This window comes from Charadrius vociferus, unplaced genomic scaffold (genome assembly GCF_000708025.1).
Source record: "Charadrius vociferus isolate BGI_N301 unplaced genomic scaffold, ASM70802v2 scaffold249, whole genome shotgun sequence".
NCBI classification, from domain to species: Eukaryota; Metazoa; Chordata; class Aves; order Charadriiformes; family Charadriidae; genus Charadrius; species Charadrius vociferus.
Window position 1 is genome coordinate 167,742 of NW_009650081.1, and position 16,369 is coordinate 184,110.

Here is a 16,369-nt window from a genome sequence, read left to right on the forward strand (position 1 = left end):
ACGGCTTCTGAAGGCTAATGGATGTTTATTCCCAGGGCTTTCCTTCCACAGCCAGTTCTTCTCAAGCTTCATTTTTTGCATAGCTGGAAACTTTCAATCCGCAGACAGAAGCCGATGTGGGGCAGCAATCCCGGCACGCGCTGCGTGGAGCATCACGGCTGCCCCGGGGGGGCACAACCCACCCCCGTCCTAAGCCACTTTTGCCTCTCCTGCTTCTGTACTGGGGCATCTGGTGGCAACGGAAAGCAGAGGGCGGTGGTTGGCGTATCCTCCCGTGTACACATGGGAGGAGGGAATGGGTCCTCTCGCCCTGCTTTAGGGAGTGACACAGCTCCTGCTCCTGGAATGACGGGAAGCAATCGGGAGAGGGGAGATGAAAGACAGAAGGAATGTTTTTTCCCCCCTTTTTAACCTGATTTTGGGCCTCTAAGAATACTTGCTCTCCAAAATCAAGGCGATTCCAGTTCACATTTGCCACACACATCCATGTGCATCATGAGGCGAGCGCACATGGGGATGGAAGCTTCCATTTTTGAGGGACATACATCCCATGTGCACTTGTGGAAACACTTTTTATCTTCGAACACAAGTATTTTGCCCAAAGAAATCCATCCACAGCAACAAACATGCCTGGATAATGTGATCCATACCTTAAACACCCCCAAAATGGCATGAACTAAAGTATGACTTGGGGCAGAGGAAGAGCTCCGAGCCAGGTCACCCCTTCAGGTCAACACCACGATCATCTCCGCTCTGTAACTCCCTCTCTTTCTACCAAAACTCCTGCCAGGCCACTTTATCCCAAGGGCAGCAGCACAGGAGCTCTCGTTTCCTCTGGGTTTCACCCAAGATGCCCAGCTCGGGGGATGCTCAGACCCCGTACTGCCGGGCACTGCTTGCCCTGCCTGCACCGGGAACGCTGCCTGCCTGCCTGCCGCTGCTGTACGAAGCTACATTGCACGTTCGGATGAGTTTTGGTAACCTGCTGTCATTTTTTCCATTCACATACTCGGAGAAAGCACTTGGGTTGCACCTCCAGCTTCATGAAAAAGGGAGAAAAAGTGTTGAGAGGGAGGTCTGAAAGCTGCTCAGGAAGACGGTGAGCAGGGAAAAGCCACCCCACAAATTGATGAGATTTTCGAGCGGTGTATATCCAAGCATTTCTTTCCCCTGGAGTTTAATAATCTGAATTCTTTCCTCACAGATTTTCCACTATCAGGGCTGCGGTTACAGCCCCCACGTGCAAATGATCTGTCTCCCTCCCTGAAAGGTTAGAAAAAGGGAAATAGTCACGAATAAAATTTGCCTAAAGAATATTATATATAAGTTTGTATACACTCTAATATGCCTCTATACACAAACAAATAAATATAAATATTAAAGCTGCTTTGAAATCCTTCTAAAACCATCCACGCTAGCCAAAAGCAGCATTAAAAGACTCAGACTGAAGGATAGGTGCCAAAGTCCTCAGATTCCACATTTGGTATTTGGCAGCGGGGCCTCTGCACGTTGTTATAACCATCGCTCCTGGTCGAACCACGCTTCTGAGATAACCATTTAGTTTCTCTGCACTCTTCTGCGTTTGAGTGGATTTTGTTGAACTCCTCTGGGATGGTATCAAAGGATGCTCGTCTGGCTTCTGCCTTACCAGCAACTGGTTTCATCTCAGCATCTCCATTTCTTCTGCCTCCTGCCAGCTCCTGGGGTTGGCCGAGACGTGGCACAATTATTATCCTGCTCTCTCTGTACGTCCTTGGTTTATACTATAGATGTTTTGTTTGTTCAGTCATTTATCCTTTAACCAGAGTGAGTCATGGTGGCTTCATTTTTTAACTGGGTACGCATATTTAATAGACATTTTATACTACATAATTGCATATTCAAATACATGCCGTACTTATGTATGTACGTACGCTCATTCTGTGCAGAGAACATCCATTTTTTTCATGCAGAGGAACCGACAGAGAGGAACACTACAGCTGTGTCCTGCCTGATGCTGGCAGGAGAGATGAGGGAAGGGCCAAAATGACCCAGAGCTGGTCTTTGCTCCAGTGTCCTGCTGGGAAAGGAGGCAAAAATCCTCCCTTCACTGGTCCCCAGGGAAGCCAACCCTTGACCACCCTGCCAGGGATGGTGGCACCTCAAAGGCATGAGGAAAAAAAAAAAAAAAGCATAAAAGGCCCCAAACGGCATAGGAATTTCAGTCTCTCTGCCAGGGTGCAGCCAGGATCATGCTTAAAACAGCATCTATAGCTACAATTGGCTTGAAAATATTAAAAAAAAAATAAAAAATGGGTGTTTTCCACCAATCTCCACAGGCCTCTCCCTCAGAGAGCTCACTTTGGGCAGAAATCTCTGCCCATCAGCAAAACCAGCCCACGCGGGTGCCGAACACCCAACGGCTTGGCTGCTGCCGCCATCCCCACCTGGCAGGGACACCAAACCCTGCGGGACATGGGGGGAATTGCACGCCTCAGCCAAGACATCTGCAAGATGCTCCGAGGGATGGGACAGGCTCAGCTGCATCCACGTCCTACATCTCCTGCCCAGGGTGGAGGGCGAGGAGGGTCCTTCCTTGGGAGCAAGGCTCAGCTGCGGTCCCAGGAGGGTTTCCCCACCACCTGCACCCACCGACATCATTTTGTCATTTATTGAGCATCTTGGAAGAAGGTGCCTGTGTGGCATTCACACCCGCTTACACTGCTCTCCTCCAAGGGGAGATTTTTGGTGTGTTTAGGATGAGATGAGAGATGGAAAAGGGATCTTCTCCAGAAGCAGAGGAAGGGAGGAGTGTGATGGCAGAGACGCTCGGTTCCCACTCTTTATCTCCTTCGGAGAACCGTGATCGCTGAACAGCCTTCCCAAGGCTTAGCCCTGACCTGGTAAACACCTCTGCGGAGCCACAGCCTCTTGCAGGGGCCAGCGCAAATACCACCGCATTTTTGGGGTTTTGGAGCCATTCCCGATAGAAAATATTTTACAGCAGAGGTCTGTGCAAATGAGGAGCTCGCATGCTCTGAAGCATCAGATCAGCCACCCTGGAGAGCACGGTCCCCATCCCACCATCTCGCAGACGTGCCTGGGCCCTGCCCGTGGGCAGGTGAGGGATGGAGACACCAGGCTGGGCTGATATTCCCTTAGAAATTAAGCACATGGTGCTGCCCAGCTGTGCCCCAGCATCACCTGGAGGGAGATGGGGATGGAAGACTTCACTCCAAGCAAAGCAACTTCACCCCTTAACATCAGCCATCCCCACCCAGGTCTCGAGCAGGGAACGTTGCAGGAATTTGTTGGAACTGTTCAACAGCAGTGTTTATGCCGTGCTCTGGTGGCTTTGGCCCCAAGCAATTGTGTTGTCAGGCTGCCCAAAATGCTTTACCCCCTCCCCCAAAAAAGCATTTATTTGTGTAAATGTCAATATTCTCAAGCAAAGAAAGGGTGGAGGGCTGTGTTCCACACCAGATGTTTCTGGCTTGTTAAACGTAAGCTGGCTGGTTGGGAAAGTCCCATAGCACAGGTTGACGGACAGCAAGGATGAAAAGGATCCCAAGAGACCACCCGGTCCCTGACGTGGCCCCAGGCAGGGTCAGCTCTAGGAGAAAGCTCCCCAACTTGTGCATGCAAACCTGCTCACGGACCATGGGGATGTCCCCCTGGCAAGGATGCTCTGGGACTTGGCATGGTCACGCTTCTGGGGAGACTCAGCCCCGTCATGAGCAGCCCTGAGCTCGTTTTTGAGGTGAAGCAGTGGAAAAGCTTATCACCCCCATACAGGTGTGAGTCTCTGAATTTCAGAGGGGATACTGAGTGCTAAAATACCTGCTCAGGACTCATTTCTGCCATGGGGCAGAGGCAGCTTCATGGGCTGCACCCCAGACAACCCCCTCCCTTCCCAGCCCATCCCAGAACACACACTGCCAGTGGAAAGTGGAACTTTATCCCACCATTCAAAGCTTTATGAATACGAAACTCAGGTCTCTGCCGGACGGCAGAAGGAAATGGTGACCCAGAGAGTGGAAAAAAATCAATGTGGATTTAATTGCAAATGGTTCCCCGGGATGCAGCTGGGAGCACCAGAGCCCGGATGGCCCCCACAGCCCCAGTACAGCACGGGGACCACAGCATCAGCATCACCCCGTTAACTGGGGACATGGTACTGTTTGGGAAAAGAGTTTAATCTTGTGGGAAACCGTGGCCCGGAGCCAGCAGAAAGGCTCACTGCGGCGTGCCTGGGTGGCTGACCCCGACCCTCCGTTAAACAGAAGGGAAGCAGCGAGCACAGGGCGGGTTGGGGCTGTGCTGATGGCACCTGGGGAGACCAGGGTTAAAGCCAAACCTCCCTGCTCCTCCTGGCAGAGGGCACAGGACAGGGTCCGGCCCCACAGCCCCCTCCAGCACTGGCAAAGATCATGCAAAGGCAGCGCTGGTCTGAATTTTGAATTTCAAAGGTGTCCATCTGCATTAATTACACATTTGCTTGCTGCCTTAAGCTTGGCTGTCACCCACCCATGGGGGCAGATCATTCAGCTCCATAGTAATCAAGTTGCAGGGAATTTAATGGGCTTTTGAGCTGCCCTCATCACTCCAGCATCCAGATGTGCTCCTAGAGAGCACCAAGGGTCTCTGCCAACATCTGTGGGGAAACCCCCAAAGGGGATCAGCCCTGGCGAGGAGCAAACCCTACCGCGAAACCCAACACCCGAGCAGAGCCCATCTGAGTCTCATCTTGCACTCATGACAGACGCAGGCAGGTCTGAGCACTTCTGCAGACCACAGCTCTTTGGTGGAAACTATATAAAATAGGATGGCCTCCACCCAAAACCCAGATGGGTTTCCAGCAAGTGTCAGAGACTAAGGGGCCCCAAGGAACCGTGAACCTGCCTGGAGCAAAGCCCCGTGCACAGCACCTGCCACCGAGAACTGGGCAGAACCCACAGCACAACACCCTCCATACACACACTCTATCAAATACAAAATATGCTGTTATCCCTCACGTAAAACGCCTCTCTTTGAAAGGAAGAGGGTTTCTGTTCTCTACTTTGCCCAGGCTGGCTTCACATCATCATCACCAAGAACAAACTCTGTTTCCCTTAGAGCTGGAGCACTGCCCACCCCAAACTTGTGGTCGGATGGAGCAGGAGGAGATATTCAGCATTTCGGGCAGGCTGCTTTAGATCCCCTCTTCTTCAGAGCCTGACGCAGAGGTCACTTACCATTTCTTCCCCCCGATGTCATGCTGCTGCACTGTATAGCCAAAATATGCTTCCTTAGAGCCAGCTATGATTTTGGGCCTCTTGGTGTCAATGTTGAAGGTGTCACTGAACCCTGGGAAGAGAAAAGAAGGATCCCATCAGTGAAGGTGCTGGATGGTAGGAGAAAAGACTTTTTTTTTTACTATGAGGGTGGTCAGACACTGAACAGGTCACCCCAAGAAGCTGTGCAGTCTCCACCCATGGAGACATTCAAACCCCAACTAGACACAGCCATGGCCAACCTGCTCTAGGTGACCCTGCTTGAGCAGGGCTTGGACCAGATGTTCTCCAGAGGTGGCTCCAACCTCATCCATCCTGGGAATGCTGCTCCCCTAAAATGCACAGCATTCCCCAGGAGGGTCCCAGGCAAGACAGAGGCGGTTTTACCCCATCGCAGCAGCTCTGTGGCACCACATTCCCACAGCCAGCCACGATGAACAGGAGGCTGCGAGACCCAAAGCACACCAACCCCACCTTACCTGCAACCACCCAGCACCGCTCTCTCTTGCTCTGAGCCCCAGGGGGAGTACCCAGCCTTGGGGCTGCAGCTTTAAGTGGGCTCGTTTAGGGTTTAATGGCCACAGCTGCACAAGCCCTGGAGGACAGCCCCCTTCCCCAGCACACCTGCAAAGGAGCTTCACCCCTGCAGGCACCAAGGTGCTCCTCAGAGCCGCTGAGCTGGCACCCACAACTGCTACCAAAGCAAAAGTGTGTTTCTGGTTCATAAAAGAAAGAGTATTTTTCCTCTGGGCCACTGTAAGAGTGAATCAGCTGAAGGCCAGGCTGCCAGGATGGGCATGTCCTCCCCTCTGACATCTTCTCAAGCCCCCTGTGATGGGTGACACTGCTCTGCAACACTTTCCTCCTCCAGCTGTGGAGCAGCAGCTGCTCGTGGTGGAGATGGCCACCACCATGTCCCCACGCACCCCAGCAGGGACCACCAGCTGGGGGTACACAGGAAATGTGTGGCCATAACAGATGTGCCCAGTCTGGAGCCCATCACCCATCCCAGTTGTCCCCATGGGCCACCTCCTGCCATCCCTGAGGGTTTGCAGTACCACAGAACCAAAAGCGGGAGTCACCTTTCCCGTGTGAGTGAAAGCCGGTGCCACTGCGGGGTTTGCAAGGGAAACTTGAGTCTGGAGAGGGATGTCCCAGAGGATGGATGCTCAGACCTGGGTTGGGTGATTTTTGGGCTTAGTCCTCTCCCCAGGGCTGCTCTGTGGAACGCCCCTTCCTGCAGGACAGTGGGAGCAGGATCCCAGGCCACAGCATCCCAGCTCCGGGGAGCCTGGTGCTCACAGCTCACGTGGGTCAACCTTCAAGAGCCAGTTGCTTGCCAGGGAGCAAATCCTGGGGGATGGGGCTAACATCTCCACCTTCCACCAGGAGCCGGACCCAGCAGCAGGGTGTGAGGACAGGGGCGTCAAGTGAGTCTCCCCAGGACTGGGGTGTTTCGGAGCTGCTGGAGATGCCCCTTTGCCCATCCATGGGCGCAGGAGCTGCCACGAATTGTGCCCACAGCCCTCCTGGCTGCGTTCAGTGGAGAAAGTATTTGGGGGCAAAGACCACCCCCAGGCAGGGGAGAAGAGCACCCGCTGTGCCGCGGGGCTCTGGTGCTGCGTTGCCTCTATTACCGGTGGCTGCAAAATGCTGCAGCCACCCACATCCCACATCCCACGGTCCATCCCATAGCCAGCAGGTCCATGTCCCATAGCCAGCAGGTATGAGCCCACAATATCCTCGTTGATGTCTTTATTTGGAGACACGTACGCGTTGGCTCAGGCCAGCATCACGTTCAAACCCTGCACGGCTGCAAATGGTGCACGCCTTCTACAGCGAGGTGTTTTTAATTCATGATATTGTTTTTTCCCGTGGGTTTGCTTAAGCATAGAGGGGCACGGAGCAGGTCCCAGCAAGAAGTGACTGCACGGGAGACGGTGCTGCAGGGAAGGGTGTGCAATAGCCAGGATATCCCAGCTCTTTGTTCCCCTTCAGGCAGAAAGTAGCTGCGGTAGCAAATGAAAGAACCCGGCGCTCCTCGTAAGGATCGCTTTAAAAGCAGCAGAAGGATCACGTTTGGTATTTATAGGAGCATAAAGGGGTTGTCAACAGGAGAGGTTGGGAATGCCGCTTCCCAGGCAGAAAAATTCAGGATGGAAAGTGTTTTTATAGGTAGGAATGTTAGGGATAAACCTGATTTTTTTGCAGTCAAAGGAACAAATCTGCAACATTGGCTCCGTAAGAAGAGAACCGCGGAGTCTCGCCAAGGAGAGCTGAGGTAAGGAGCTTTAAAGTCCTACAAAAAGAAATTCTAGAAAGCAGGGGGAAAAAAAAGGAGACAGGGGGATGAGAGCCAGCATATTTTGTGGTAGATTGACCTTATTTAACATTACAAAACAAATTAAAACCTCCTCTGACTTAACTATTACCCAGTGGAGAAACAGAGGCCAGGACTGGCCATGGAGAGGAGTGATGGGCACGGGGAGGAGGGGAGGTTGTGGGGAGCTGGGGGCACCCTGGGGTGTCGCATCGCTGCCACCGGCGAGTCGGGGTGATGCCCCAGACCTGGATGGAAGAGGGGGGTCTTTTGGGGAGGGTTTTTTTGAAGTATTTCAAACAAGGTTCAATTCCAGGTAATGCAGAGGCATCTTCATCACATGAGTGTAGAGTAAATGTCAGAGAGGATGTGACGGGTTTTCTCCTGATTTTTTTTGCATTCAGCAGAGTTTCTTTGCTTTTGCACGGCAGAACCCTGAGCAGAGGCTTTCGGGGAGCACAGGAACAGTGGGACAAGTGGGGGACCCCCATCCCACACCTCCTTGCTTTGGGACCCCATCGTGTAGCAAAAGGCAGCCAGGCTGGTCACGAAAAGCGACATAAACCCCCAAATAAATAGCGTGAATTCTTCATTAAGTGCAAAGGTCCGTTAATCAGGAGAAGTGTCGCTCACCGTGCCGGAGCATCCCACTTACAGCAGGTAGCGGGGACTGGGGGAGGCGATGGGGCTGGAAAAACAAAATGATCTGGAAAAAAAAAGTTTCCATGCAATAGATGGCAGAGGGGAGGAATTTCAGAAAGTCAACAGATGTGGGTGCATTCGAGGCAGGAAGAAAAAAAAAAATAAATCAGAGAATATTTAAACTGGCTTAAACTAATGGGAGCTTTTTGAGAGGTTGTCAAGGAGATTTAGCAACCCGAAGAACCAAGTCTCATTTTCTTGTCAGGAGTGACATCACTGTCATAAATAAGTGACCAAAAGCCACATGTTTTGCTTGCGATGCAGCCAAGGCAGGAAGCCTCAAATACCTCCTTTCCGAACTGGAGCTTCTGTCGAGTCCAAACTTTTGATTCTTGTCAGATCAAATATTGAAAAGAAAAAAAAAAACCAAAACACATTTGGGAAACAATACTGGGAATAAAAGCCACCTTTTCTGCCAAAAAAGAATAAAAATAAGTCCTCCCTGTAAGGGAAACCTTTGAGAGGGAGATGCTGGTGGGGCCCCAGCACCGTCCTCCTGCCCGTACCTCTGTGCCTCCTGCCTGCATCCCTCGGACAGGTAACGGCATCCACCGCTGGCAAAGGGACCCCGGGAAGGTGCCGCGACGCAGCCCAGCGGCGCTTGCTGGGATGCCCCAAGGCTGCTTCTGCTGCCGAGTAAGGTTTGGGGCTTTAGCTCGCTGCCTTCGCTCCAAACCTTTACAATTTAAGGAGATGCAAGTCGGGCAGTGGAGCTGCCGGAAGAATTTCCTTTTTTTTTTTTTTCTTTTTCTTTTTTTGACTGCAAGGAAAATGCAGTCAACATTTTTGACTGCATCGTGCAAACCCAGCCTGTCTCTCTGGCTTTTGGCACTCTTGGGACAGAATTTCTAGAGAGAGGCCGAGCCGACATGGGGCAGTGACACGGGTGGGAGAAGCATCTCAAAGGCTGCGGCTGAGTCGGGCCCATGGGAACCTACATCTGGATCCTCACGGGCTCTTCTGCCAAATTCTCTGGGGCAAAGGCAGCTTGCCTGCTGTCGGGCTGCTGCAGGTCCCCAGGGGCAGCACAGGAGGGATATAGGATTTGAGGACACTACAGGTGACCCGAGGAAAAGGGTGTAGATGGGACATGAGAAGAGCGTGTGCCACAATGGGCTCTTGCTTTCTTGCGGGGACGAGAGAGCTGCTGGCTGGAGGAGCCCGGGAGCACGTGGACAGGGGAAAGCTCACGTCTGCCAAAAACCTGGAGCGTGCCGGGGTCAAGCAGCTCAGGCTGGCACTTTGAAACTTGCCTTGCTGTTCTCACGCCCGCTTCCTCTTTCATCTTTCGAGCCCATGCAGGAGAGGTGACCTCTGCGATGGGGCAGCGGGTCCATGGACCCCAGCATCACCACTGCAACCCCTCCATCCTCAGCATCCCTGGGGATGCCACTAGCCACCCAGTGATGGGCTGGGCTGGGCTCTTGTGACTCCATCCCCACCACCACGTGGGCCTTGGTGGCATCGGATGCTCCTCTGCAACCCATCTGCCACGCACACTACTTTTTCTTTGCTTAGGATTGAAATATTTAGCTTAATTAGAAAACCTTTAAGTTTGATCTAGGGTATTTGGGCAAAAGCTAGCAGGCCCTGAGAAGAAGCAGAGCGGGCCACGTGTCCTTGCGCTTCCCTCTAGCTTTAATTCCCATCAAGTGTTCTTTGCTGAACGAGATGTTGAAAAGCAGCAAATTCCTCTTCAGGTCGCTATCTCAAAGCCAGCGTTTGTCATCAGCTATTAGGAAACAACCCCGGGGTTTGGTGGCTGCTGCAGCAGTGGATGGAGAGCCAGGGAATACTGAGGATGAACAGAGGATCAGTCATCGCCCGCTCGTGTCTTGTAACATTCCTGGTTACCCACAAAATCTCTGACAAACGGCCCTGGGGCGTTAGCTACACGAGTACCTTGTGCTTCCAGAATTCCAGCGTTCTGGCCCCCCAAAAGCTGGGAAGGAGCCTTCTGATGGCCATGTTTTGCAGCCCTAAGGAATGTGTTGATTATTCATTTGCAGCACATTCGTTAGCGATAACGCAAACGGCATCAGGAATAAATAGTGGCAGGTCACTGATCGTCCCTTTTATGGGGAGACACCAAGAAAGCAATAGGTTGTGGGGGGCGTGGGGGTTTTTGGCTTCTCAGAGCCCCATGCACCTTGGGCGGGTTGCTTAACAGACCTTCCCTGGCCAAGCCTTGGCCTGAGGATGGACAACTTGTAGGTGGGGAGGTGCAGTCCCTCAGCCCCACTCTTGAGGCTGTGCAGCCGCCCAGAATTAAGTACCCACCATCAAAGCCTGGACTGGGGGGGTCCCTTGGGTACCCACCTGGACAATCCCAAAGATGCCCAAAGATGCACTGGGTACTCACCTGGACAATCCCAAAGATGCCCAAAGATGCCTTGGGTACCCACCTATACAATCCCAAAGAAGCAAGTTTTACCATTTGGTGACCCTTTTAGAGAGGGAAGAGGCTGACTACCTTCTCTGGAAAAGCAAAGCAGTGAAGGAAAACAGGAGCGTGGTCTGACACGAGGGAGGTTACCGCATCTCAGCGCATCCTCCCTGGATCCTTCTGGAAGTCGCAGCTTCCCTGCCAGCACACCGTGTCAGCGAACACCCAGCAACCCACGGCCACTGAAGGCATTTATTTCAACAAGCCATGGCTCAGCACCCCTTGGCCGGGCTCTCCCACTTTTGGCCCAGACTTGCACCCTGCTTGCATCGAAGCCTTGGGGCAGAGGAGATGGCCTGATCCAAAGTGTAGGGACACTGTGGGTTGTCCCCAAATTGGGCTGTGCACAGAGGCACCGCGCTGAGGTCCCCAGCACTGGAAGGAGACCGGCTGCCGGGCATCGGCGTCGCCTGCCTCCTCCCTTGGCTCTACTGCTGGTGACAAGTAATAGCCAAGCTAGCGCCAGAGATGCCACGGTACCTCTGGGGACTCCCAGCCCGTGGGATGACGCAGGAGCGGTGACAGAGGCCGAGTGCAGGAGGTTCCCCTGGGTCCACTGGAGAGAGCGAGGAGGGGGGTTTCCCTCGGGCAAAGCACCACCGGGTGTGCATCGGGACAGGCAGCGGTGAAGGGACCATTCCCAAGGATGCGCATCCCAAACCTGCCACCCTCAGCTCAGCCCAGTGCCCCGGGGTGGGGGGGGATGTCATCCCACACATCGCACAAACTTGCTTTTAGTCCAGATGGGAAACACCAGTATTATTCCCGGCAAAATATATCGTCCGGTAGCCACAAGGCGTCCGAATCCAGAGACCACCGCGGAGCGCTGGAAGCATTAACCCTTCCCGCTGGCACACGGCTCACGTTTGCTGCGGCAGCGCTGCCATCGCTGGGCATTCCACGCACAGGCAGAAACCCCCGTGGGCAGAAAGGCTCTCGTGGAGGATTTCTGTCCGGTTGCCAATTTGCCACATCCCCCAACTACACCCTGCAATAACCGGCACCGATCTATGAGGGGAGTTCGCCCCGCCGGCTCGGTCGCCCACGTAAGCACGGTCGGGGCTGCGCCGCCGTCTCGGTGCTCCACGCAGGCAGCCCCGCGCCCCGCCACGCTCGCCGCCGCCATGCAGGGCGCAGACACATGTTCCCTATTAAGCAAAGAAAGGCAGCTCCGCTGCGGCTTGCTTGAAAGGATCAAGCAACAGTGCAATTAGAAAGGGGAAAAAAATAGAAGTAGTAAAAAAAAAAACACCAAAAACACAAAAAAACCCAGAAAACCAAACCCAAACCCTCTTCCATTGGGATGTTCAGAAATGTTTGCGGTGGCAGAAGCGCTGCAGGCTGGTGGGGAGGCGTGAGCCGGTGGCAGTACTCCTGGTAGTGGGGAAAAGTCCCTTTTTTTCCCCCCGCTTTTAGCACGGAGCGGTCCCAGCCTGGCTGCTCGGAGCCTGGGCTGCGTGTGGGAGGATGCCAGATGTAATTGCAGCAAAAAATGACTGTTGCCGGGGAGTCTCTTGCTGCAAGAAGTGAGCCCGAGCGTGCTGGCGAGGGGTCGGCAAGAAGCATAAGCCCCCCTCCTGCCCGAGCCCCCGGCAGGACTCGTCCCGCACACACCGAGCCATACGGGGGAAGCTGCAGACTCGCCTCCCAAAACCTCTTCTAACTTATTTAACCCCAAGCTCTTTTCTTTTGCACAGCCCCCTCCTGTGCAATGGGACAAACCACCTGTGGGTCACAAAAGTTAACTCTAGGTAAAAGGGTCTGGGTTTGGTTTTTTTTTTTTTTTGGGGGGGGGGGAGGCTTCCCCCCTCCTCCCGCCATCTGATGCTTCAGAAAAACACTAAGTAATCCCTCTCCAACTGCAGCCCAGCCGAGGAGGGGGGTCGGGAGTTTGCTGCGCTGCCCACCCGCCTGCCCGGCTCATTCCTGGGAGCCCATCAAAGGTCTCCATCCCTTTCAACTCCCCTTCGCCCGCCTCGAAGGCACCCACCGCCTCGCTCCCTCCCTCCCTCTCCCGGCAAGACTTTTCCAGCAGCCTTATTAACCCTGGGCTTTCTCCAGCACTTTTCCCAAAGAAGCAATAAGTTTTTCCCGGGTGCGTTCCCCTTGCCTGGGGAATCGAGGGTGGGTGCAGGAGGGGGAGCAGGCGCTTCCCAGGCAGGAGGCAGAGGGAGCAGGCGAGGAGCATCCCGCTGGGGAGGTCTATGGGAGCGCTGGCTGGCCTGCTCCCCGGCCCCGAGCATCCGCGGGAGGCAGCCAGCCAGACTGGTAGCCTCTCTCGAAGAGCCCTTTCCTTATCCCCAGCTTTTCCCGGCTCCCTGACAGAAGGCGAGCATTGGGAGGGAGTGGGAGGGACGAGCAAAACTTGTAGGAGGTACAGCAGGAGAGGACGGGAGAGGGGACAGCCTTCGCACGGCCGCGGCACCCTTTAGGGATTGGCTTCCCAACAGGGCCGTGGTGGCTGGGAACTTTAACCCCATGGCAGCGCCCTGGTCTTCTCCCTGCGGCACCCCGCTGGGGTCCCCTCGCTCCCATGGGGCGCTTGGAGATGGGGGGGCTGCACGGTGTTACTGCTGGTTGTGGGGTGCCATCTCTGGGATGGCTGCTCCGGTGGCATCTCCACTCAGGTGCCACCTCTATTTGGTTGCCACCTCTCCGCGGCTGCCACCTCCAGCCACCTCCACTCGGGTGCCACCTCTACTCAGGTGCCACCTCTGCTTGGACACTACCTCATCTTAGATGCCACCTAAGCTTGGGTGCTGCATCTGCTCAGGTGCCCCCTCCCGCTGGGTACCACCTCTGCTCGGACGCCAACTCTGCACAGATGCCACCCTGGGGGTGGAGGAGAGTGGAGCCGGTGCCCACAGCACCAAGGAGGCTGCTACGATGCCATGGGGCACCACACAGCACCATTTATTTTCCCCAGCAGCTACTCAGGCGTGAGCACATCGCCGCTGGCATGGGCACCAGGAGAGCCCGGCTGGGAAGCAAACAGCAAAGGAACAGGAGGAAAACTGCTAATAAGCAATTTTTCCCCCTCTCTCAGGACCGTCCTCGGGCACAATGGGGTTCTCCTGCTGTACACAGCTCTTGGGCCAGGATCCCCCATGCCCCCGCAACAGCCAGCGCTGTCATTTAGGGCCCTGTCACCTCTGGGCTGGGCTGTGCAGCCCAAAACCACCCAAAGAATAGCAGCGTCCCCAGGGTGGGATTTTCTCCCTCCATCCTCTTCCTCCATGGGCTGGGGACACCCTTTGGAGGATGTGCCCAGGAAGCAGCTCCAACAGGAGCTCAGCTCCGACCACGGGGAGACTTTGGGGCTGAGACGCAGCCCCGAACACCCACGGACCAGACCACACAGCCCAGCCGGGGCAGCCCCACTGGGGAGGTAGGACCAGCCACCGCCTCGCTTCCCCTTTTCCAAGAGGAAAAGATAAATCCATTTCTTTTTGGATTGTTTTCAGACAGTAGACATGAGAAACCCTTTCCCTCCCCGCCGTCCGGCCCAAGCCCCGGTTGCCAACAGGAGCATCTCCACACGCAGTTGCTACCTGCAGCGATCAAACTCCATGCAACCATCCTTGCAGCCAGGAGAAAAGCAAAGCCAGAGCGGTCTGCTCGCTGCAGCCACCGCTGTGGTACCAGCTCTCCTCCTCCCTGAGCAGAAGAGCAAGCGAAGGTCTTGGATGGAGTTTTTGTCCCTTTTCCCACCCAACCGAGAGTGAAGATCTTTTGAGATGGGTCCAAACGCCCGTGTCTTTGTCTACCAAGCGTCTGTCAGATAGTTTGGGATGTGCGGGAGGGAGATAAGCTCCGCCAGAGACACTCTTGGATGAAACAGAGTGTCTGGGAGATCCAGTTTCTTTTCATTCTCCCCTCTTCCCTCCTGAAAATATATGTTTGGGGTCTGCAAGCAGGAGAGGACACATGTCTGGAACGGAGATCAAAGCAGCAGTAGGATCCAAACCGGTGCAGAGACACGGATGCTCTTTAGCTTGTTTGTACAGTGCGCCTTCCACCAGCAAAACGCTGCTTGACAGATATTTTCAGTTCTTAACTACGTCTCCCAGCTGGTTTTGCCCTATATAACTCTGGAGAAAAAAGCAGAATTTCAGGGGACAGCAATAGCTGAAGGGAACAAAATGCCTTTCTGGCTTGGTGGAAGTTACAAAGGGGTTTTAGGGAATAAAAGGAAATATTAAAAAGCTTGGGCAGGAAGCACGGGTGAGATTTCAAACAGAGTAACCGGAGCGCAGAGGGAGGGATCCCTGAGAAGGGGATGCTCTGAGCCTCACTGCTCCTGCTCCCAGCCCGGGGCCGCAGACGGGGCACGCGAGGGGAAATCCCTCGCTGGGAACTAAACTCTCCCATGCTCTTGGAAGCCAAGCCAGTTTTTCACGAAAACAAAACAAAACAAAACCAAACAAAGCTACAAAAAAGTCTATATAATCTTGAAATCTGCATCTTGATTCAGTTTTCAGAGAGGTTGTTTGGAAGCGGAGCGCTGGAACCAGCTGGCTTGAAGGGTTTTGGAGGAAAGATGGGGAAAATAAGACTAGAAAAAGGGTCTTGGGTCTCGTGTTATCTCTCCCTCCCCAAACAGAGCGAGCGGGGTCTCAAGCACAACATTTCAGAAGTTAAAACAACTCCATGGAAAACCGAGCACCAGCAGCTGCCTCCTGCCTCGAACTCCCCGACCTGGAAACCAGCGGAAAGTGGGATTTACAGGGATCCGCTTTTCCACTCCTGCCAAAGGACGGGCCGCGAGAGGTTTCTCTGCGCCGGCCGCGGTTCTCGGGCAGCAAATCGAAAGGAGAAACGCCGGGAGATGCTTTGGGCTCACGAGCGACGTCCGTCAGACCCCTTCGGCTTCGTCTCTCTTTACCTGCGAGCAGCTTGCGAATCCCTGGGGGTTTCTCCTTAGTCTAAATGGGAGCTGGTTGGGATAGCAGGGGAGCGGGGTCTGATTCGACTGAGCTGCAAAACTGGTTTAAGCTAAACGGTAACTCGTGTGGCCCCGTTGCTCTGCAGACCCCTCCTCTGAGGAGTTATCAGCGATCCCCGTCGGACCGAGCCTCTTCGCATGAGCGAGAAACGCCAAGAGTTCAAAGGAGAAGAGCTGTGCTGTGATAATATTGATGTAATACTTCCAAAATGTAAACAGCTGCCAGGGAAGATGATGGATGGGAAAACAAAAAAACAAGGAAATAACAGTATTTCAACCCCTTGCATAAAGTTGTTATGGGGATGTCCTGCGGCATCCAGCAGAAAACTCAGCAGCAGGGCTCCTTAACATCTAAAAAGCCTACAGAAGATAATTTTCATGTATTCATCATATGATATTAATCTTGTAAAAAGAAAAAAGCTGGGCGCGTATTAAAGGCTGCCTTCCCACTTCAGTTTTGGATCCCGCTCCGATTTCTGCGCTGTTTCATCCAGCCCAGGCAGCACATTCCAAAAAAAAAAAAAAAAAATCCCTGCCTGCTGCAAGCGGCAGCACGGAACCAGGGGCAGGCGGGGAGACCCACACGTGCTGCCACGGGGCGAAACACAACCTCAGGCAGCTGAAGGAGGGTTTTTTTTTTATTTTCGATTTATTTCCCCCCCCCCCCCCCCCCCCCCCCCCCCGGGGCGCGCCCGCCGCCGGCG

At 54.1% G+C, this 16,369-nt stretch overlaps 1 protein-coding gene across 1 annotated transcript in view; it reads right to left on the reverse strand.

The window, feature by feature from the left end:
- The window catches only part of ITGA11 (integrin, alpha 11), a 55,850-nt gene extending 42,942 nt beyond the window's left edge, over positions 1 to 12,908 (reverse strand). Inside the window, exons 1-2 of the mRNA XM_009892083.1 lie at positions 12,872 to 12,908; positions 5,214 to 5,322 (exon numbers count right to left, since the gene is read on the reverse strand). Of these exons, the coding sequence (XP_009890385.1) occupies positions 5,214 to 5,322; positions 12,872 to 12,908 (146 nt within the window). The remainder of the gene's footprint in view (positions 1 to 5,213; positions 5,323 to 12,871) is intronic.
- Positions 12,909 to 16,369: the final 3,461 nt, after the last annotated feature.